Raw genomic sequence first — 20736 nt, 5'->3', positions numbered from 1 at the left:
CAGTTCCGACCAAATTTGGGTATGGTTTGGTCGGGTCGGGATAAGTCGGGCCAATAAAGTATACACGTTGCAATTTGTACTCTTTACAATCATTTATTCTACACCCGATCCTCCTCGGATAGCGCGGCCAACATCTCCCCAATTTCCATCGCATCCGGCTGAGTCGGCGCAACTATCCCATCCCTCTGCCATCTTTTCAAACATTCGACCGCCTCTAGTACATCATCGCCCACACGACAGCGGCGATCCGAGAGTGTTTGCTTCGCAGCGCCGAACACCCGTTCCGGCTCGGCACTCATCGCCGGCAGAGTCAGGTACGTTAACGCCATCCGCGCAAGGTCCTTCCATTGAGGATCCAACAACCTTTCATGCCACCACCCAACCACATCACGTACCCAGACAACCTGCTTCTCCTGCTGAAAGCGCTGCAACATGTCCAGACCCGCTGCTACCTGTGCAGCAGCTAGAAGCTTGCGCTCCCACCTGGTCAGGTCCTCCTCTGCATCCACGTCCCGCTCCTCCTCCTCCTCCAATGGACGCCGTTCACCGGCGCCGCCATTAGTATACCCTTTGTATGCGGTCTCCCATACATTCTGCACCGTTTCCTCCGCAAATGCGATCCACTCCGGCCTCTCCTTCCACTCCTCCTGGAAGTATTGAAACTTCATATTCGGATGTAGAGCCACGGCAATCACATAGGCTGGTGAGAGTTCAGTCTTTGTGTAGTATCTGTGCGAGAGTTAGTAGAGCCAACTTAAAATGACGGTAGAAAAAGAAATGAGGGGGGCGACGTACTTATTGAGAAAAGACCAACCCCGATCTATCATCCTTCCCAACGGGCCAGCCTGTTCATTGCCGAATTGAACTCTCATACCCTCGAGATGGCTACGAAGTTCATCCATAGCGGGAAGAATGTCGCTGACACAACCGTTACTGTATCTCGTCTGGAGTCGTAGTTTCCACTTCTTGAAAGGCTCGAGGATTTCCTTGATGCGCTTCAGGTAGTCCCAGTCGTCCGGTAGGAGTTCGTCGTTAACCAGAGCCAAAGGATCATCCCGCTGATTCTCACCATTGAGATTCTGTCGCACAGCCAGTCGTATGTAGTCGTCAATGGCGTCACGAAGCCGGATCGCCCGGATAATACTGTCGTAATCGCTCGACCATCTGGTAGTGTTTCCAAGCAAGACGACGTGAACAGTCTCGTCGGGGTAGACACGCCTGACAACTGCTACAAACGTGTCCTGTCGTTGTGGTGTTTTGTGTATAAAGGTCAGCCAGTTATGAAGTTTCTTCAAAGGTCCTTTGCGCTGCCAATCACGGATAGGTCCCAGCTCTGCTTCCGCATCCATCTGGTTCAAATCGAATGCTTCAACGGCCTTACTATCCCAAAGAATTGCCTTCACGACGAGGTTCAGCACATGGCCAAAACAGCGAACCCTTGCCTGAACGGGGTCGAAAGTTGCGTAGCCAGCCCCGCCTAAACGCCGTGCGATCTCGACCAGTGCGGTGTCGTTGTAGGCAGCATTATCGACGTTGAACATTCCCACCATGGGTAGGATATCGTAGAGTTCAAGAGTTTGCCATAGCTGGTCAGCTTGGTTGACACCGGAGTGAGCTCCTTCAAAACGATGCAGTGAGAGCAGGGCCGCATGCAGGGTACCGCTGCCGTCTAACCAGTGGGCCACGATCACTTGATAGGAGTGCTGGTTCGGCCCACTCCACATGTCGAAGGAGAAATGAATCTTGGCGGCTGCAGAACGGAGTTTTGACTTCACCTCATCTCGCATAGCTTCATACCAAGCCAGCAGGTACCGCTTGATTGCGTCGACACTCTGCGGGAGAGCCCGATAGATCCCGGAATAGTCGGGCTGACATGCGGTCATGTAGGTGCAAAAGGTCCGGAAGCTCTCTTGTTCACACATCCGGAAGCTAACATTGGCATCCACAATCCACAGGAGTAGGAGCTCCTTGAAACGATCCTTGTTGAAGAAAATCTTGGGCGTCGAACGGCCGAAAGCTGCTTCAATGGTTTGCTGTGGTGCTGTGATGCTGCTGCCGGCCACCATTCCCCCATCGGGTCCGATACGATGCTTTGACTTCAGATGCACGATTGCGTTCTTCGTTGTCCTCGTTGAAAACACCACCATCTTCGGCCCCGAAAGCGGGCCTGAAAATTTTATTAGCACAGTTTTTGGACTCTGTTCGGACGGAAGCCATTGCCTACATCGTTGACACTTCCACTGTATTACCCCATCTTCTGCAACATGCTCGACGCCATTCTCAGGTAACCAGATATGACTCAACCGTATGCGTCGCTTCCGCTTCTTGAACGCATCTGGAACAGATTCATAGTCGGCCACCTCTTCAATCGACTCGGCGTCGTCGTTGTCGTTCGGCTCTCGCGCGTCCGTGTACACTTCGGGAGGGTGATTAGCTACCTGAGAACTCGAAGGTTGGCTGCTATCTGGGATGGCAGGTTGTTTACCCCGAGGACGTGGCATGCTGTAGGGTTGTAAGGTGGGATGGGTGATGGGTGCGACAGGAACCTGTGGAGGTGGACGTAGCGATGGTGGACGTAGCGATGGTGGACGTAGCGATAGCGGAGGCCCTCGGGCTCTATATCTATATACATAATCTCTCGCCCCTCTCGCCCCTCGCCCCTCCCACTGGCCATGGTACTCTATAGCATACCGATGACGAATGCAGCGTGCTAATGCTTTCTCCGCCAGGCTGCTAGGCTGCCAGCATTGCTGCTGTGGTCTGCCAGCAGTTCTGCGACAACTATAGTAACATTCCGGACGCCCAAGTTCCAACACTTCCAGCATTGCTGCGCGCGGTCGTCTTCGACACATTCCAGACGCACAACTATGACAGAAAATTTTGCGGCTGATACATAAGCTTATCTGTTATCCCGACGTCGGCCGACCTGCGCCGATCGTGCCTGGCAAGCAAGGTCTGGTCGGGATATAGGTATCCCGACCTACTAAAGCCTAGGTATGGTCGGTCGGAATATATCCCGACCTACTCCTAGGTCGGGTGTACTTAATTTTATCCCGACCGGTCTGGTCTACCTATCTTTCCTCGTTGCAAACGTCAAATACATCTTATGGAACGATGGAAAAAGAAAAACCGATTTACACCACAGACAGAGGCAGTATCTACAACCTATAACCTACTCGGAGCGTTAGAGATTCTTGAAATAAGAGATGAGATTCATCCATCCAGCAGGAGGATAGTAGTGATTCCCATTGAGATTCTTCACACCAGTGACCAGTGACCACCTCTCGTACAGAAAAGGAACACCATTTACACTCAAAGCCGGCCGTGCAGGCGAGCAACAGTCCCAACGCCCGAGCCCACAAACTCCAACAATCTAGCACGCAGTTACAACTCAGAATTTAAAACGTCTACCGCCCAAGCGGACTCGACGGCTCCTCGCCCTCCCATTCCGGCCGCCTCTCCGGCGGCGTCCACTGCTCTCTCGGCGTCTGCGTATCCCACCTGACCCACCTACCCCTCTGGCGCTCCATATCGCTCCTTGGCGTAATCGGGTGCGCATCGATCCTCTTCGGCGTGCCAGTGGTACTCCGGGGGGTGCCGCCGGGCGGTCTGATGGTACGGTTTATGCCCGGCGTGGCCTCGAAGGGATCGAAGCCGAGTTTTTTGCGCGCCTGTTCGCGCTCCACGCGGCGGTCCTCTTTGCTACCGCCCCAGACGGCGTCCGAGAGAAAGAGGTTGAGAAGTTCGTCGTGCACTGTGGTGTGTTGCGCCTGCTGGAAGTTTTGGAGGATCGTGAGGCGCAGGAGACATTCGAGGATGCTGAGGTCGCTGCGGATTGCGTTGAGACGCGGGGTGGCGGTGGTAGGCGACGAGGTGAGCGTTAGGTTGGTTAGGGCGTTGGCGAGGGACGCGGGCGGTGGGGTCCGATCAGGGGTTGGTGAGCCTGGCCGTGAAGATTCGGCCGAAGAGACGGGAGATATCGTAGCGGAGCTTGCGTCGTCCGGGTCGTCGGTGTAGATTTCGAAGGCGAGCCATTCTGGGTCGAGGTGTTTGGGAAGGTCGAGGTGGTCTTCACCGTCCTCCTCCTCGTGATGATCGGTTGGAGAGTGGTGATGGTCGTTTCCATGCCGCTCGTCAGTGTCTGAGCCCTCGTCATCGCTGTAAAAATATCCCCTGACCTTGTCGAGCACCTTCCTTGGAGCCTGAGCATTTTTGTCTCGCTTGATCAGTAGGATCGGGGAGTTGCTCTCCTCAATGCCAAGAAGCTTGCCAGATGTGGTATAAAACATCTTCGCGATCTGATGAACTGGTATGCGCGTCCTCAGTCCTGACCTAGCGACATCCTCATATGGCCCGTAATCCTTCTCGTGCACCCTCCCATCATCCAAGTCTTCCACCAACAGCAGCTCGTAGCAGTATTCCTGTATCTTATTCTGCGCCCGGAAATGCATATCCCCCGTAGTTTCGCCCTCCTCCTCGTCGTAGAACAGCGGTACGCGTTGAAGGTTGACACGACATTTGTACATTACTTCCTGCCATGTCAGATCCTTCGCCGAGACCTGTTCCTGTCTATGCGAGTGTGACGAGAATAGCATGTATAGCGACAGCCAAAACGTCTGTCCGATCTGCGCGGGCTTGAACGGGTCGTAGCAGTACGCCGTGTCCCCAGCAGACAGCATTCCGGAGGCCTGTAGTAATCTCGACGGCGAGACATTCTGCGGTATCGACGCTGAAATGTTGACGCCGGAGGTGGTAACCGCAAGACTGATGAACGGCACGGCCTAGGCAAGCGTCAGCGATTTGCCCCTACGACAGAAACTGCCGCCACCAACCTCCTCAATCTTCATCAGCAAACTCTTGATATCCTCCATGACCCCTTTCACCTCCTCAGGATTAGTCCGGCGCTTCGCATTCTGGTCCGACAACGCCTCCATGCGCTTCCCGAGCTTCTCGATGCCATGCCGGATGTCTTTCGTTAACGTGAGCGCGCTCTCGAGCGACGTGTTGCCTCGCGCCGATCTAGGTAGCTCCGTTAGCCCACCATTCCATCCGATCGAAGAGCTACGCGGAGTAAACGTACAATATCTCCACGAGATCGATCGCAGGGGAAACAATCTACCCGCGTCAGCCTGTACCGCCAATGCCCAATCCCGCTTCATCCTAGGCACCTACCTTGATCTTCGTCTCCAGCCTCTCCTGCAGCCGTTGTAACTCCTTCCTATCCTTCCCTTTTATCGACTACCACCTCAACACCCGTAAGCCACCTTCCATCCTTACACCCTTCCACCCCTCCGACCGACCCCCGCAGGGAAAAGGGGAACGAACCGAGATGTACCGCCCGCACTGACGAATCGCAAACTGGCTTGTGACTATTATCCCGGATCTTCACGGGTCGCGCGGGGTCAGCAACCATAGTACTGTGTGCGTGCACCAATGCGCGGGCAGTGGGACGTAGGTGTGTAGAGTATGTACCTGATCGCGAACGAAACTGCGATGGGGGTGGAGTGTCAGGCAAGGTATACTTTTGGTAGGCAGATGAATGGGCGGATGGAAGGTACATACCGGCTTGCTGCGAGACCTTATTGAGGAATATCTCCATGCTTGCGCGGATGTCGTTGTAGTTATGGCGGGGAAGGCGGAGGTCCGTGGTGGCGCGTGGGCCGGGCTTAATTACGGGAGACGCGTTGTGGTGGTTGGACCTTGGTACGGTACGGTAAGTTGGTTCGCTTTTTTGGCGAGGTGGGGTGGACCGACCGTGGACCGTGGACCGTGGTTCGGTGATGCGGGGTCGTTTTTTTAGAGTTAGTTTGACACTATGATTCTATGACAGGTGTGACGTCGCTGGTCCCTGCCCAGTGCGGCAAAGGGAATGCGGATGGGATGGGATGGGTTGGGTTGGGACTTTCACATGTGAGCTGTCACTGTCACGGGATGAGTGAGGGATGGAGACTGGCTCTGGATGATGGTAAGATGGTCTACGGCATATGAGCCTCCTGTGTTGCTCCGTAGATGGAAGGGCCCAGTCTTTGCCCAAACTACCACCAAACGGTGAGCTCTTTATCGCACAACCATCTGGGGCCTCTATTCGCTCTCCTTGCTCAACCGTGTGAACCACCATGTACAATCACTCGACCGCCACATCAGCCACCGCCACACGGCGCACCCCGCCACTACGCATCCCACGAAACGAACCCTGTCAAAAAAAACCCAACTCCACCGGCCCACCAGCACCAGCAGCACCACCGTTCTCCACGTTCTCCACGTTCTCCCACAGTACCACGTCCCCACGATGCCGCCCAAACGCAAAAACCCCTTCTCGAACCCCTCCAATCCCAACCCCTCGACCAGCAGCGGCGGCCGCAGCAGCAACGGCTCCTCCAAAAAGAAGCGGACATACACGCACGCGCGCTCTCTCGCCGACCCAACACTGCTCCCACCACGCGCAGTCGACGGGATCCACCGCAGCGTGCTCGCATGCATCGACACGGGAAAGAAAAACGTCTTCCGCGCGCTCAAGAAGGCGCGCGGCTTCGAGAATAGAAAGCTGTTGAGGCGGATCAAGGTTGCGCGGTAGGTTCCCCTCGTTGGTCGGGAGTGGAGGGGGGTGGGGGCTAAATTGGTGGTGGTGGGCAGCACAGCGAACGACGCCGCCCTAACAGCCAAACTCGAACCGGAGCTGGGCGTGTGCAAGTCGCTCTCTGCGGCGGAGCTGAACGCGCTCGCGACGGAACATATCCTGCGCACGTTTGGGAAGCGGAAGCGCGTGGTTGCGTCGCTGCTATGGCCGAAGGCGCTGGTTATTCCCGACGCTCCCGATGCAAGCGATAAGGCCCGTGCGAATGTTGTGGCCAGGCTGTTTGGTAGCGCGACGGTTAAGGAGGTGATGGCGGTTGTGGTCGACCAGGTCGAGGTCGCCATGGGGCTGCAGGAAGAGGAGGCGCCGAAGAAGAAGGTGGAGAGGGCTGTGGTGGAGGAGCAGGCGGAAGCGGAGGAGGAGGAGGGGCTCGCAGTTAAGCCGAGCGGTAAAGCCCGTCTTGTCGAAGAGACCGAGGAGTTTGCGGGTTTCTCGGATGAGGAACCCGCTCAGCCAGCAGCGAAGAAGGCGCGCACGAATCCTTCCGCCGTCGAGGATATGACTGAAGATACAATATGGGAACGGCTGATGGATCCCAACGCCAAAGACTTTGACGAATTCGAAGAGCGCATCGGAGCTTCTGACGAGGAAGATGACGACGAGGAGGACGAGGACGAGGATGCCACTAATGCCGCCAACGAGCTCGCACGGACAGATGACGAGTGGTCCGGTGGCTCGGACGTCGACTCGGACGCCGTCTCAGACGAAGACTCGGCACCCTCCAAGAAACCCACGACCAAAGCCGCCTCCGCCGCCCCACCAAAGCCAGCAGCACCCACCAAAAAACCCGCCACCAAAACCCGAACCCCCGCGCCGCCAGAAACCTCACAATTCCTCCCCTCACTAATGGCCGGCTACGTCTCCGGCGGCGACTCGGACGCAGACGCGGAGTGGTACGCCAACAACAGCACCGCGAAGCGGGGGCCGCCAGAGAAGAAAGAGCGCAAGAACCGGATGGGCCAGCAGGCGCGCCGCGCGCTGTGGGAGAAGATGTATGGGCAGCGCGCGAGTCACGTGCAGCAGCGCGCCGAGAAGGACGCTGAGAAACAGGCGAAGCGAGAGATGAGGGAGGCGGCAAGGACGGGTGGAGGGCACAAGGAGAAGATCGCGGAGGGCCCCTTGCATCCGTCTTGGGAGGCGGCGAGGAAGGCGAAGGAGAAGCAGGCCGTTGTGGCGGCGGCTATGGCGAAGCCGGTGGGGAAGAAGATTACGTTCGATTAGAGAGTTGTGCAGATACACGTATACTCGATTATATAATGGGCGAATTGGTTCGAATCTCGGGCGGTGAATTCCGTCGAGAAGGAGGGTGGGAAGAAGAGGCTTCCGTGTATATTCTTCCAGCGACATTGAAACACGGTGGATGATTCGGATCACTGTGCGGAAACCACCCGTAATCATCTCATTACCGGACTGGCAGCCAATCTCACAGACGGTCACCCATGCCCCAGTACCAGTATTTCATCTTGAATCCGCAGGCAAGAGTTTTTGTTGTTTTTTTGTTGCACAATTCCATATTCGACCGGCATGAATCACTCGTTTTGACATTGCGAACCGAATTACATTAAATCCTAAAATATACAAACCCCCTCCCTCCCCCATCCACTCGACAGTCGTCCTCTACATAGAGTACATGAATGAATCTACTTATAAGCCGGCGCCTCGTGGAATCCCCTGGCGTGGGCGTCACCAGCGCTCAACTCCACGGGAGGGTCTATAGGGGTGTTCATATACATCTCCACTGGCTGCGTATGCTGCTGGTGGTGATAATCCTGAGCATGGAGCGGCGCCTTCAACTCGACGATTGGGGACGAGTGCTGACCTGGCGGCAGCTGCTGCTGCGCTGCTAATTCGTTTTTTTGCCGGCGGCGGCGGATCATGAAGAATATGCCCGCGACGATGGCGATTGCAGCGAGACCGCCGACTACGCCACCCGCGATCGCACCTGTGTTGGAGCTGCTGCTGGAGCTGCCGCTGCTGCCGGAGTCGGATGTCGACGATGTGGTCCCGTTGGCCGAGCCCGTCGTCGTCGTGTTGAATGTCAGCAGCTTTTCGAGGCCGGCGTCGTTGAAGCCGCCGGAGGGCGCGAGTTTGGTTGCGCCACCTTTGCCACTATAAAAAATGGATATTGCTCAGTTGACTGATGTATAAAAAAACGGATGGGGGGATGCATACGTTCCACCGATGACGGCGACAACCGCGTCGGGGACAAGATACTCCTGGTTGGTCTTGAAGTCGTCCACCCATTTGCCCTGGCTGATGTCGAGGAGGAATACGGCGTTGCCGTCCTTATCGCAGCCGGAACCACGTCCACCGTAGGTGAGCATGTATCTGTTACCGACGGTGGCGCAGATGGGCTGCGTTCGCGCTCCAGGGTCGCGGGTAGGATCGGTGGCGTTGCCTTCGAGCTGGACCCAGTCGAACGATGGGATGGTGAGCGCCCAGACCTCGTTGTTGGATATGGCATCCAGTGTGCGCTCACCCCCGAAGGTGATTATTTGATGGGAGGTGTTGTCCTGTGAGCTGACAACTGTCCAGCAGCTGGAAGCGAGGGTATCGGGGATCGTACTGCCTTCCGGGACAACGAAAGAGTACCAACGCGCCTGGTTGGTGCTGTAGATGCTGAATTCGCGCATACTCCGCTAACGTTTATCATGTCAGCCATGGCGGGGGAAACGGATATAATCCTAAAAGGAGGGGGGCAAACCATTTTATTTGTTGTCCCACGTTCGCTGGTGAATCCTCCAAACGCAATCAGGATGTTATCATCGGCGGTCTGAAGCTGGGCCAGAACTCCGTTCCGCATGTACTTGAGAGGCATGGTCTCGTTGGTCCACGAGTCCGTCGCCTGATCGTACACCAGCAGGCCATTGTGATTCGAGAATTCTCTCGAATTCAGCCAATTCGTATGGTTGCTATCCATGTACGATTCACCACCGAGCTCGAAGCCCTTCTTCGCGCCGGGGACCCACACCTGGGTCCTCGTCGCCAGCTTTTGCACCGCACCATTATTGTCCGCCGGGATGTCCATCATCGAGAGGTCGGCGCTGGCCACGGTCTTGGCCGACCATGTTTCGGTCGCAATATCGAAGGCGTGCTTCGCATTCAGCGGCCATACCTTCAGTGCCGCCGTGTCGTTTTCGGCCACCTGAATGCCGGTCGGTTCGTGGAAGCCGTGGAACATGTCCAGTGTGTTGTTGTCGGTCGGCCAGAACGACACGAACGTGCCCCGCGGCACGATATCAGGCATCTCGATCATCTCAACGTAGTCGGCGACATCAGCTCCGGTTCGGAAGGATTTGGTGAAGTCGATCACTCGAAGGAAGTCGTCTATCATGCCAATCAATAACTGGTCCCCCTCGCCCACTGCTCGATTCCGTGCAGCGAAAAAGAAGAGAAAAAAACCACTTACTGGATCCAATGAACGACGAGTTGTAGCCATCGTAAGTTGCCCAACCTCCGAAAATATATGCAATATTGTTTGAAATCGCGACTGTTGCGATCCCCACCCGTCAGTCCCCAGCATCCATCACACCGGAAGCGATTCGGAAATACATACTCGACGATCCTCCCATGGTGCAGAATTCCGTCACAGGGTCGGGTTCGGTAGTCTGGGCACGCACCAGTGCCACGGCCGCAGCAGCGGCGAGCAATGTGAACTTCATCGTTGAATCTTGTCGAGTCGCCGAGGAAGCCAAAAAAAAGAATGGGTCAGGCGAAAGAGTGAAGCCGTGTATCAATCGGTACGAGAAGCAAACAGGGAGAAGAAGAAGAAAAGGAAGAAGAAGGGGACAAGAAGGCGGGAGGGGGGGCGGAAGGGATATCAAGCAGCCATCAACCCGGTGTGCGAGATCCGATATTCCGTGTCGGCAAGAGTTGGATGCAGCAGCTTACTATTGATTTGGATGTTAATGGTTAGTTGACTGGTAGCTGACTATTAACCACTCTACTACGGACCCGGACAACAGTTATTAAGCTCTCACCGGACGTGCAGGGGGCGGGGCGGGTATAGCTGAGGTGGTTAGTGTTCATCCTAAGATAGAGCAGGATATTTACCCACACCCTCTCTCACTGCGCAGGTCCGACGTCGGTATGTATGTACGTAGCCCCATCGCACGACGCGTGAAGAGTCCGCTACTATAGGTAACTACTTGCATAGTTCTTGCGTGCGCAGCCACTCTCTGCAGTTCCGAAACAACATAGGCGCCCTTTTTTTGCACGGGGGGAGGGGGGGGGCTGCTGCCTGGTCGGAGATACCCACACCGGAGTGGACCCGATATGACAGCGTTGAGCGCTTCTTCCCATCAGGAACCATTTTTGGAAGGAACTCTGGAGCACATATAAAGACCGCTCCATTCCCCACCGGGGAAGGGGGGTTGGAACTGAAGTCGCTTGAGCGGACAGGATCGAGGGATCACGCCTGTCACTCGGCTTAGCGAGAGTATTCCGTGCGGGCGCACGAGAGCTGCCGTGGTATGCAGGCAGTGCCAGTGCTGAAAGACGCCGGAGAGCATACGAGAGCTGCAGTGACAAGCTGAAAGACACAGGAGAAACAGTTGCAGAGGGCGACGGCGATTCATCCAACTTGGCAACTGGAAAGAGATCAGCATGAGACCACTGGCTGTGCTACACGGGTGGTTACAGGTATCAATACGAGCGGTGTGACGCCCCCGCGCAGGCGAACCATATGTAGGAGTTGGAAAAGAAGCAATTTCCCAGTGCGCACCCGATGCACCGCGATATTCGTTTGGATTTGGATTTGCCGCAAGGCGAATCGGTGGGTGCTGTACTCCGGACTCGAGAGTACTGGCGGCGCCGTGGATGCTGTACTGGTAGATGACGTAACCCCGAATGGAGACGGCGAAGATGAAGGATGATGAAAAAGTTGAGGTTGTATTCAACTTCGAAGAGCCATCCAGTCTCCGCAGCCTACAACGTTCGCTACACTCGATTCAGCTAGCCTCTCCTCCTTCTCCCATCTTATCTGATCCTCTATTTATCCTACATGTGCTCCACATGGTGGTGGTAGACGAGAGTAGACTCCAGAGTACTCGCGACGGCGAAAAGTCCGACCGCCCCCTGCTGCGATCCGTGGCTCAGTTGCTGATCCACTGGTCGAGGAGCAGCTGAGCCACAGCCACAGGGGCGTGCGCCGTGCGGGTCAACGACTGTTCGCCATCGCCGTTCGACTCTGCGGCAGTGCGACCTCACAACCCTACTAATAGTAGGCATTCTGGAACAAGATGTCATCCGTCATCGAGGAGGAAGTCTGCACACTCCACGGTGCAGCGCCCATCTGCTTTTTGTTTTTTCTTCTTCTTTTCTCGCGTGCCTGCATGTCAGCGGCCAGCCAAGTTGGGTGCAGCGCGTCGGGTTCCAAATATAACCATATCCCCGTAATTCCTCCCAAACAACCCCATCGAACGAAAGTGTCGGAAGGCGCGATACACTCTGCCCAGTGCCAGTGCCCCCAAATCACTCCTCACTCACTCGCCCATTCGCCCACTCCCAAACTGATCCCCCTTTATGCCCGCCCGCCCGCCAGCACTCTACATACTTTACTCTACCTGCTCTATGTAGGCACTCGATAGCACGCCACCACCACCTCCAGAATCCTCGGTGAACTAGCTCCCCGGTAGTGGCGGACGGTGAATAGGGCTGAGCCGTTACTGGCTAGACAGCTCGGCTAGAAGGCGCCGCGCTCAGGCCATGAGGGAAGGAGATTGCCGGTCGGCGGTGACATGATTGTCCGCATCGAAGTTTGGTGCGAGATGGCCAGCTTACTCAACTCACTTGGTGCCTACATGCCTACCGGTAGAGTACTGGAGGAACGGGTGCGGAATCGAATCGTGCGTTGAGAGTCGCGAGTCGCGAGTTATCGGTGTCGAACTCAAAGGCTGAAGCCACAGCGCTCGGAATGATCGCTTCGTGGTTATGACAGCGAGGATTCAGGAAGAACGTGCGTGGTAGCCGCTCCACGCCCCGTACCCACTCTCTAGCACCAACACACCATCCCCACCACCATCATCACCACCACCACCGCTAACAGTGGTATGTATCGTAGGAATCAGTGAGCGAACATGTGAAGCTACTACTACTATTAGTACTCGATGCTTATCCTGCATCCTTTCCTCAGCAAATATAAACCCCCAAGCGCGCCCGGAACGAGACGAAACGCGCCGAGCACGTCGAGACGCGGGATGGAACGCCATTGACGGCGGGGCGGGCGGGGGGCGGGGGGCGGGGGGCGGACGGGACTTCCCCGAGATCGAAAAGTATGTAGAGTGAGTAATATTCAAGCGCCACTCTGCGAGTCTATGTACGGTGGCTTCGAGCCTCGAGGTCTACATATTAGTGACGGCTAATACCGTCGTTAGCATGAACCCCCCCCCCCCCCGGCCCCAGCCGCAACACAACGCATGAATCGATCCCTCCCTTCGGCAACTTGCACTTACAAGTGCTTACATGGCTACGTAGGCTTTTCCCTTGAACCTTCCCTCGTTTTCGACGGCGCGACTCGCGAGCGCCTGGACTGGGCTGGACTGGACTGTGGATCGACTCGCCTCGTCTACGGTTAACTGGAGTGACTACTAGCTGGATCAACAAGTTATGACTTGGAGCCGGCCGCAGCCGACTCGCACTCCACCCTCCTACTCTAATCTACTGCTGCCTACGTGTGCTGGGGGATTCTGGATATCAGTTAACGCAGGAGTTTGGTACTGTGGAGTATCCAGCGTTCGTGATCCCACCGTAGCAAGGAGGTGTTCCCGGTGAACGTCGATGCGATGGCTGCCGAGCATCCGATGCCGAAGTCGCGTGGCGTGCTGTGGAGTTTGGTGCTGCCGATTGGTGATGCGAGTAGGCACTTGTCCGCTTGTATGTAGAATACTACTAATAACTAGAGTAGTAGAGCGTCTCCTTCGTGATTGGCGTTTGTCTGTGCTCGCACGCGGGCTAGCACATATCTTGCCTCCATACTTCTCTTCAGCCTCCGCCTCCGCCTCAGCCTCAGCCTCGAGAGTTGAGGCATCTACATACCGTATTTTCTAGACGGCCTTATCATCAGTCGTGACTCGTCAGTGGCCACTGGTCACTGGCTACGAGATAAACCCGTTTTCCAGCAGGAACCGAAACACCCCGCTCCAATCGTCTCCGCCACCTAGCACGGTATTCTGGGTACATAGTAGAGTACTCCGCTATTCTAAGAAACCACTGCTTCAAAGTGCACATCCTCGGTACCGAGCACCTTGCGGTGGCCGGTGGCCCGTGAGATTCGCTAGAGGACTGGTAGATACTAGTACCCAGTCCCTTCCGGCCCCCCGGTGCTATGTAGGAATCAAATCCTGGGCCGATACGTACCTCCTACGTATCTTACCTAGACTACCTAGAGTGCCTACCCGCTTGCCTACGCCTCACCGGCGTCCGCGGAATTCTCGCGGAATTCTCGCGGAGTTCTCGCCGCGATCATGGTCCGTCACTCACCCACCCACCCCCTCAAAAAACGGTTCCAAGTCCGAAACGTCTCTGTCGGCCGAAGGCCCGTAGCTACCGGCCCGTTAAGACCGAAGCCGTTGGTGGTTGCCTTGTAGTCTCCAACACCCGGCAAGGCAATAGCTTACCTCGCCGAACTAGCTGCTACGGGGTTGAAACTGTACTGCGCACTCGACGTTTCATCCACAGGAAGTCGTGGAACTGTCCGAGGCTTCGAGTTGGCGAAACCACGTCTCAGCCGTCAGGAACGGTATCCGCGATAGCCGAAGAACGTATTAGGTATAATAGGTGTGGCGGATAGCAGTTCGTGAGGGCGGGGCAGAAGGAATGCAGAAATGCAAATGCAACTGGGCGCACCCAAGGCCGAGTGATCGCCCCGTATGCTGTATGGGGGAACTGGGGGATGGGGGTGCTCACTGGTCAGAGCTGGCAGTACAAGTACAGGTAGCAGGCGGAGTAAGGACCTCACAGTAAAGACGCATGCGGGTATTTACTCATGTGCGGCCGGGGAAACAGCCCCGGGGTTGAGGGCTGAGCCGTCTACAACGCGGGTACGCACATGTACTCTATGTATGTAAGCGCACTTGAAGGCTGAAGCTTCGCCACGGCCTGGGCGTCTGCTCGGAATGCTCCTCCCAGCTGGTTGTACTACAAGTCTTCAACTGGGGCAGTAGGGCCAAGCAAATCCTCGATAATAGGTATGAAGAGGCGGACGATGCGAGTGATTCCTCAAAGAGGCAGAACCGAAATAACGGAGCCGAAAAGACGGAACCGAAACGACGGAAACTCCGCCCCGTAGTTAGCCTACCACGAGCAGTACACACTACCGAGAGCTGAAACGATGTTTATTGTTTATTGTGCGTTGTGTTTGTTGGAAGGACCCGTGGTGGAGATCACTAGAACGATCGAGATGGGAAGAAGTATAGTGATGTGTTCTGGTCTAGGAGCTACAGCTACAAGAGAGAGAGAGAAAGAAAGAAAGAAAACCGAACTTCAACCCGCTACCGCTACCGTCACCGGTCCTCCGAACGGCTAGTGGGCTACTCACTCACAGGAACACACTCGTTCCCATAGTGTTGTGTTGTATTGTCCCAGAAAGGATGAATAGTTGCAGACTCACAGTTATCGTTGTGGGAATTGGAATGGGCTTCCCAGGAGTCATACACTATCGCTATCACTGACGACAGTCGCACTTTCGAGATTTATCCCGTGGCACTTTTTCCGTGAGCACTCCAGATTGTGGAATTGGAGATCAAATACAGCCACGTGATTCGCCAGATTGTGGCTTTCCCGAGTGACAGCGATGATAGGGAACTGGAAACCAGCAAGCAGCAGTCGGCATCCAGTACTCACACGCGACATCTCACACGCGACATCTCACACCCGACAGCTCACACCCGACAGCTCACATCCGACTCACCAACAGCGATCCAGAACGCGGATATCACACAAATCTTCAAGCGCAATGTAAAATCTTCATTCGTCGCCCCTCCAAACTCCACACCTCCACCTCCAAACCTCCACACCTCCATGCAAATGCAAACGCAACAACCATCCAAACCAATCCAAACCAATCCAAACCAATCCAATCCGGTCAATCCAATCCAATCTAGTCATGTCATTTCAAACCCATTCAGCCTCCAACAAACAATCATCGTCTCATAGTGAATAATAACCCATCATAGCATAGCAGTAGTAGGTAGTTTGGTTATCTAGACGTCAGACAACTTCCCTGCCCCTTATCGCCCGTTTCCCTGTCCATTATTCTTCGCCACCGCCTGTGTCCTTCCAGCCCTAACCTCCTCCTCCTCCTCATCGGAGCTAAAGAACTCCTCCTCGACGCCGGGCGGGAGGCGACGATACAGGAGATCGCTCTCAAGGCCGCCCTCGCCATCGACAGGGAGCCAGCCCTCGCCACCGCAGTAGCTCAGGGCCACGGGCAGGAAAATGAGCGCGTGCGTTGCAGCGACGACAACGAGCGCAAGCCAGATGCGGAAGTAGTATACTTCAAAGATCTTGCTGCGCGTGAACGCGAGGACGCTGACGCCGATCAGCTTGGTGATTGTGATGCCCGAGAAGACCTATGGTTATTGGTTAGCCATGAGAATGGATGATGGAATGCGGGGGGAGCATACCGAGCCGCCGACGTTCACGAGCGCACTCCACGCTCTTGCGTCTCTACCGCGGAACTTGACTCTTGCGCGTTCCACCACCGATGCGGCGGGGAACATGAATGCGCGCGCGATGTGAGCGCAGAACTCGACACCGATGCCAACGCAGATAACGAGGTTGACTAGCGAGACAGCGTTGAGGCTGATGCCCCACAGAGCCATGACACCCATGATATCCACGACAATCATGCCAACGGTTGCGGTGACCACGGCGCCGGTTTTGATGCTCCCCAGCAGCGTTGCCGAGACCACAAAGATTACCGTGAGAGCCGCAATAATGAGGCCCGCTGTGAGCCGGACAATGGTCGAGTACTGGTCGAAGAAGATGTAGAACTTGGAGTACGGGAAGATCTCGGTTCCTGCGGTTCGCGAGACTTCCTTTGCGATCCGGCGGGCGGCAGCGTAGGCGGCGATGAAATCAGCCTGGCTGGTGAGCGGCTTATGCGACGTTCTGAAGTGACTCGCGGAGATGGTGGTCTTTTCGTAGTCGGGGACTATAGCAGTCGAGTAGGCCGCTTTACCGGCAAGAGGGCATTCTTCGCCGGTCGGTGCATCGACCCACATCTTGAGGTAGTCCATGAACTCTTGTCCTTGCGGCATCCCATCGAGTGTGATGTTCCAGCCTGGATTTCTGTCCTCAAAGCACACTTTGCACTGAAAGTCGTAGGGACCACACAACTCGCTGCCATCATCCTTCTTGACGCGGCAGCATCCCTCGAGCGAAGGGTTGAGCCAGAGCATGAAGTCGTCGATCCAGCTTGCGGCAGGCTCAGAGATGTACGAGACCTCTGGCCGCTTGCGTTCCTGCTCGATGATATTGGACAGCGACAACGAGCTGCAAGTCGAAAACCTGCCACAAAGTTCTTGCTGTATTTCGCGATCCGTGACGTTAAACTCCTTGGTCACAAAGTACACTGGAGGGCCGACCGCAAAGTAATCGTACAGATCATCAAAGTACTCGATGAGGTATGATCCGCGGGGAATCGCGATTCTCTGGTCGAGTCCAAGCTCCACCGAAGGAAGGAGTGCCAAAGCCGCAGCGAAAATTCCAAAAAACACGGCGACGACCGCAACCTTGGTATGTTTCTGGAGGAGAGCAGGGGCATAGTTCTTGCGGATAACCTTCTGAATGAGACCTTCTTCAACCTCACCGACGAGGCCTCCCTCGTGTTCCTCGCAATTTGCGTCGTAGTTGGGTGCCTTCAAGCAAGGGAAACAGTCGATCCTGTTGGAGTCCACCCTCTTCTTGTTCAAAGCGAGAACGGAAACGAACATGGTGATCTGCAGGATCGCATTGATGAAAACCGCTCCCGCAGCGTAGATGGCAAAGTTCCGGACCGCCGGCATAGTGACGACAGCACCCAGGGCGAACGCCAAAGTCTCACAAGTTGCAGAGAGCAGGATGCTGGGACCCATCCGTCCCATGGCGCGCCGGATATTTTCCTCGATCTCGTCATCAGGATGCTCGGCATCAGCCCTCTCGAACTCGTGCACGATCAGAAATATGTTATCGACACCGACAGCCAACACCAAGAACGGAATGACTTCGGCAATGATCAGAGTGACCTTGACGCCCATCGCCGAGAAGAGACCAACGGACGCCGAAACACTCATCAGCACGATGATGATGCCAAACACACCGAGCGTGAACTTGCTGTCGACGAATGTCTTCGCCGGCTGGCGCAGCATGTTCTTTAGTGCCAACGTCGTGCTCCCGAGCGCGATACTGGCGTAGAAGAACATGGCGATGTAGCTGATGACGACAATCTTGGCGTCGGTGTTGGTGCTCTTATTGAGCTCCTCCTCCAAGCTGATCTCGGTCGAAAAGCTCAGCCTCAATCCGCGCTCTCTGGCCTCCTCCTTGACGGCAAGAAGCGTATTCTTCAAGCTCTGCTCCCAATCCATGCTGCGTATGACAGCCTCACTGCCTTCCGCATGATTTCCCAGCACCCACGTAGTCATCAACGCGGCGGAGTCGACCACATCGCCGCTCTTCTCATAACCGCCAAAAACGAGCTGCTTCTTCACCGGCTGGCCGAAGTCGGGAAGACACTGGCCGGGCTGTTCCGCGCACATGCGAATCTGCTCCTTCCAGGTACTCTGCTTCAGCTCCCAAAAGTTGCCGTGGAAGTACGCCGTAACACTCTGGACGACGCACGCCTCGCCGGTCGGATTGAGACAGACATCCTCCAGGGTGACGCCATGCTCCAGACTCTTGAGCCGCCGCACTCTCTGCTCCACATCGAACCACCAGCCTAGAGTCTCATAACTCAGAACAGGCGAAGATCCAGCCTCCGTCGTATCGTTGATCAAGAACGCTTGTTGCGTTCGGAAAAACGGTCCAAAATTGTCGTCAAAAAACTGTTTCTCCTTCGCGGCATCCGAGCTCGGGCTTACCCAGAGACGCACTGGGTCCGTCTCCACGCTAAAGTTGAGCCAGCCCAAGCTGAGCAAACCGACAATGAGGATCGAGATGCCGATGGTCGCGGCAGGGAATTTCGCGCTGCAGCCTCCAATGCGCGAGAATATCGACTCCAGGTACACATCAAGGGCATATCTCCTGCGGTAGCGTTCCGGCGACAAGCCGGCACCAGACACTCCGCCTTCATCGTCGTCATCGCTGAGCTCGGGATCCGAATCTCGCAACAGCCTCTGGTTTTCTCTCCTCCTGTTGCGGTACCGGACACCCTCAGTGAAGGCCAAGTAGACTCCAAGGAGCATCAAGCCGACACAGTAGATGATGATAACCGCGAAGCTCCAGCACGGAAGCGCGCCAACCTTGCACACCTTGATCTCGTCGACATCTGGTAGGATGGGACAGACGGCGGGACAGTCCATGCAGGCGCAGCGGTAGGCAACATCCTCATCGTTGCACTTCTTCGGAACATTATGCATGACCTTCATGTCCCTACCAGTCTCATTCTTCGGCGGGAAGTTGATCTGAAACGGTGATCCAAAAGGCGGATTCTTCTTTCCCAAAAACTTGAGGAAGTCGCCCCAGTTCTTTGCGCCGCCGCCAATCAGATCCATCACGTTGCCATTGGTCGCCGAGAACTTGAGGTCCTTGCACGAGTCGTAAAAGCCCTCGCCAAACGTCGGCGAGACGAAGTAGTCGATCTCCGACACCAGCTTCTTCCCGGAGCTCGCGGTATCCGTTTCCGTGATGTTCAAGAACAGCGACTGGTCGGGCGAGCAGGTGAACGTGCAGAACAGATCGAAGAAGTTGACCTTGCAGGCGGGGCAAGAGGCGATCAGAGCTTCGGCACGCCTGAGGTTCGACCCGAGGTTCGAAATCTGTGGTGAGATTGGTCAGTCGATCGGTGTCGCAAAATCACCTATGGGCGTGAAACGTTACCTGATCGCCGTCACAACAGACGTTTCCTTCGCTCCACTTGGCTCCACACAGATCCACCAGCTGTTGCCTCACCGCTGCCGTCGGCGGCTCCGCAGGACCGTTGTACGAGACCGGGAGCTGTCCTCCAAAGAAGGATTTCTTCTCCTGCAAGTGCAAACGAAACAAATAGTTAGCTGAACTGCTCGCACACGTGATTGTCGCTGTAGTTCGTTGTTTGCGGTGGAGATTGTCCGTACCTGTCCCCGCATTGCGCAGTATCCCGCCTTGTGAGTCTTTGTAACCGAACCATCGTCGTTTTCGGGCGGCTTCGTCGCAGCGACACTCGTTATCGCGAGCGCAAAGCAGAACAGCAGTAGTAGTGATGATGATATCGAAAAGAACGGATTCCGAAAGCGCGCTGGGGGGCGCTTCGGCGACATCGCGGGAGATCGCCCGTACAGCAGCTGGAGGTGGTTGGGGTAGCCGACGCGCGTGTGAGGAGGTCTTTCGAACGAGTGCGCGAGTTGAAGGGGTACAAGGAGATCGGTCAGTCGGTCGGTCGGTCGGTCGGCGTCGCTCGCGATGGACTCTGTTGGAAATGGGAAACGAAGTGGCCGACAGAAGGAAAGAGGGAGGGCTGGTCGTGGGTTCTGTCTGTGTCAGTCAGTCTGCCGCTTCTTTCTGCTTGCATGCACTCTCTGGACGCACCGAAACGTGGGTTGAGATGGATGGATGACGTGTAGAGTAACGGATGTAGTATCCCTTGGCAGGAGAGATCAAGAGGCGTGAGGGGTGGAACGGAGGACAGGCTTTACACACAACTGCCGACGGGCAAAGTGCAGTATGGGCTTTGAAAAACAAGCGTGTGGACTCTGGAGGGCATTCACGGGTTCTTCTATGGTAGCTATTCTACACTACTGGTGTCTTCGTGCGGACTCAGATCCGTCACGAGGATGGAGCTCGGAGCTCCCGTGCGCGAGCTTCGACCGCCGCAGGCCGCAGGCTGGCTAACCCTGGAGAGCGAAGGCCGGAAAGTAATTGGAGAGGCGTCACTGTGGCGTCATCACTGGTGTGGCGCTGTGGCGTATGGGGCGGACAAGGCGGGCCGG

The 20736-nt window shown here is 55.8% G+C and overlaps 4 protein-coding genes across 4 annotated transcripts; 1 reads left to right on the top strand and 3 right to left on the bottom strand.

The window, feature by feature from the left end:
* Positions 1–3258: 3258 nt before the first annotated feature.
* On the bottom strand, positions 3259–5822 carry BZA05DRAFT_401869 (RanGTP-binding protein-domain-containing protein). The gene is made up of 7 exons (XM_051484040.1): positions 5563–5822; positions 5473–5488; positions 5326–5383; positions 5173–5238; positions 5081–5115; positions 4833–5019; positions 3259–4781 (listed from the first exon to the last, which is right to left on the bottom strand). The coding sequence occupies exons 1-7, from the start codon at positions 5597–5599 to the stop codon at positions 3408–3410; spliced, it is 1773 nt and encodes a 590-aa protein (XP_051338543.1). The 5' UTR covers positions 5600–5822; the 3' UTR covers positions 3259–3407.
* A 342-nt stretch (positions 5823–6164) lies between these two features.
* Positions 6165–8109, top strand: BZA05DRAFT_375124 (BUD22-domain-containing protein). The gene is made up of 2 exons (XM_051481778.1): positions 6165–6570; positions 6634–8109. The coding sequence occupies exons 1-2, from the start codon at positions 6290–6292 to the stop codon at positions 7853–7855; spliced, it is 1503 nt and encodes a 500-aa protein (XP_051338542.1). The 5' UTR covers positions 6165–6289; the 3' UTR covers positions 7856–8109.
* Positions 8110–8150: 41 nt separating this feature from the next.
* BZA05DRAFT_79547 (uncharacterized protein) lies at positions 8151–10532 on the bottom strand. Its single transcript, XM_051488645.1, has 5 exons — positions 10191–10532; positions 10044–10124; positions 9339–9961; positions 8807–9273; positions 8151–8743 (listed from the first exon to the last, which is right to left on the bottom strand). Exons 1-5 carry the CDS (start codon positions 10294–10296, stop codon positions 8275–8277), a joined length of 1746 nt encoding a protein of 581 aa, XP_051338541.1. The 5' UTR covers positions 10297–10532; the 3' UTR covers positions 8151–8274.
* A 5143-nt stretch (positions 10533–15675) lies between these two features.
* On the bottom strand, positions 15676–20538 carry BZA05DRAFT_401856 (sterol-sensing domain of SREBP cleavage-activation-domain-containing protein). The gene is made up of 5 exons (XM_051484039.1): positions 20336–20538; positions 19885–20277; positions 19649–19792; positions 16258–19587; positions 15676–16203 (listed from the first exon to the last, which is right to left on the bottom strand). Exons 2-5 carry the CDS (start codon positions 20065–20067, stop codon positions 15862–15864), a joined length of 3999 nt encoding a protein of 1332 aa, XP_051338540.1. The 5' UTR covers positions 20068–20277; positions 20336–20538; the 3' UTR covers positions 15676–15861.
* Between the last annotated feature and the right edge of the window lie 198 nt (positions 20539–20736).

Source organism: Tricharina praecox, assembly GCF_024521635.1.
Source record: "Tricharina praecox strain CBS 144465 chromosome Unknown BZA05scaffold_16, whole genome shotgun sequence".
NCBI lineage: Eukaryota > Fungi > Ascomycota > Pezizomycetes > Pezizales > Pyronemataceae > Tricharina > Tricharina praecox.
Note: the sequence above shows the minus strand (reverse complement) of the source record. Positions and strands in the feature narration are given on the sequence as shown.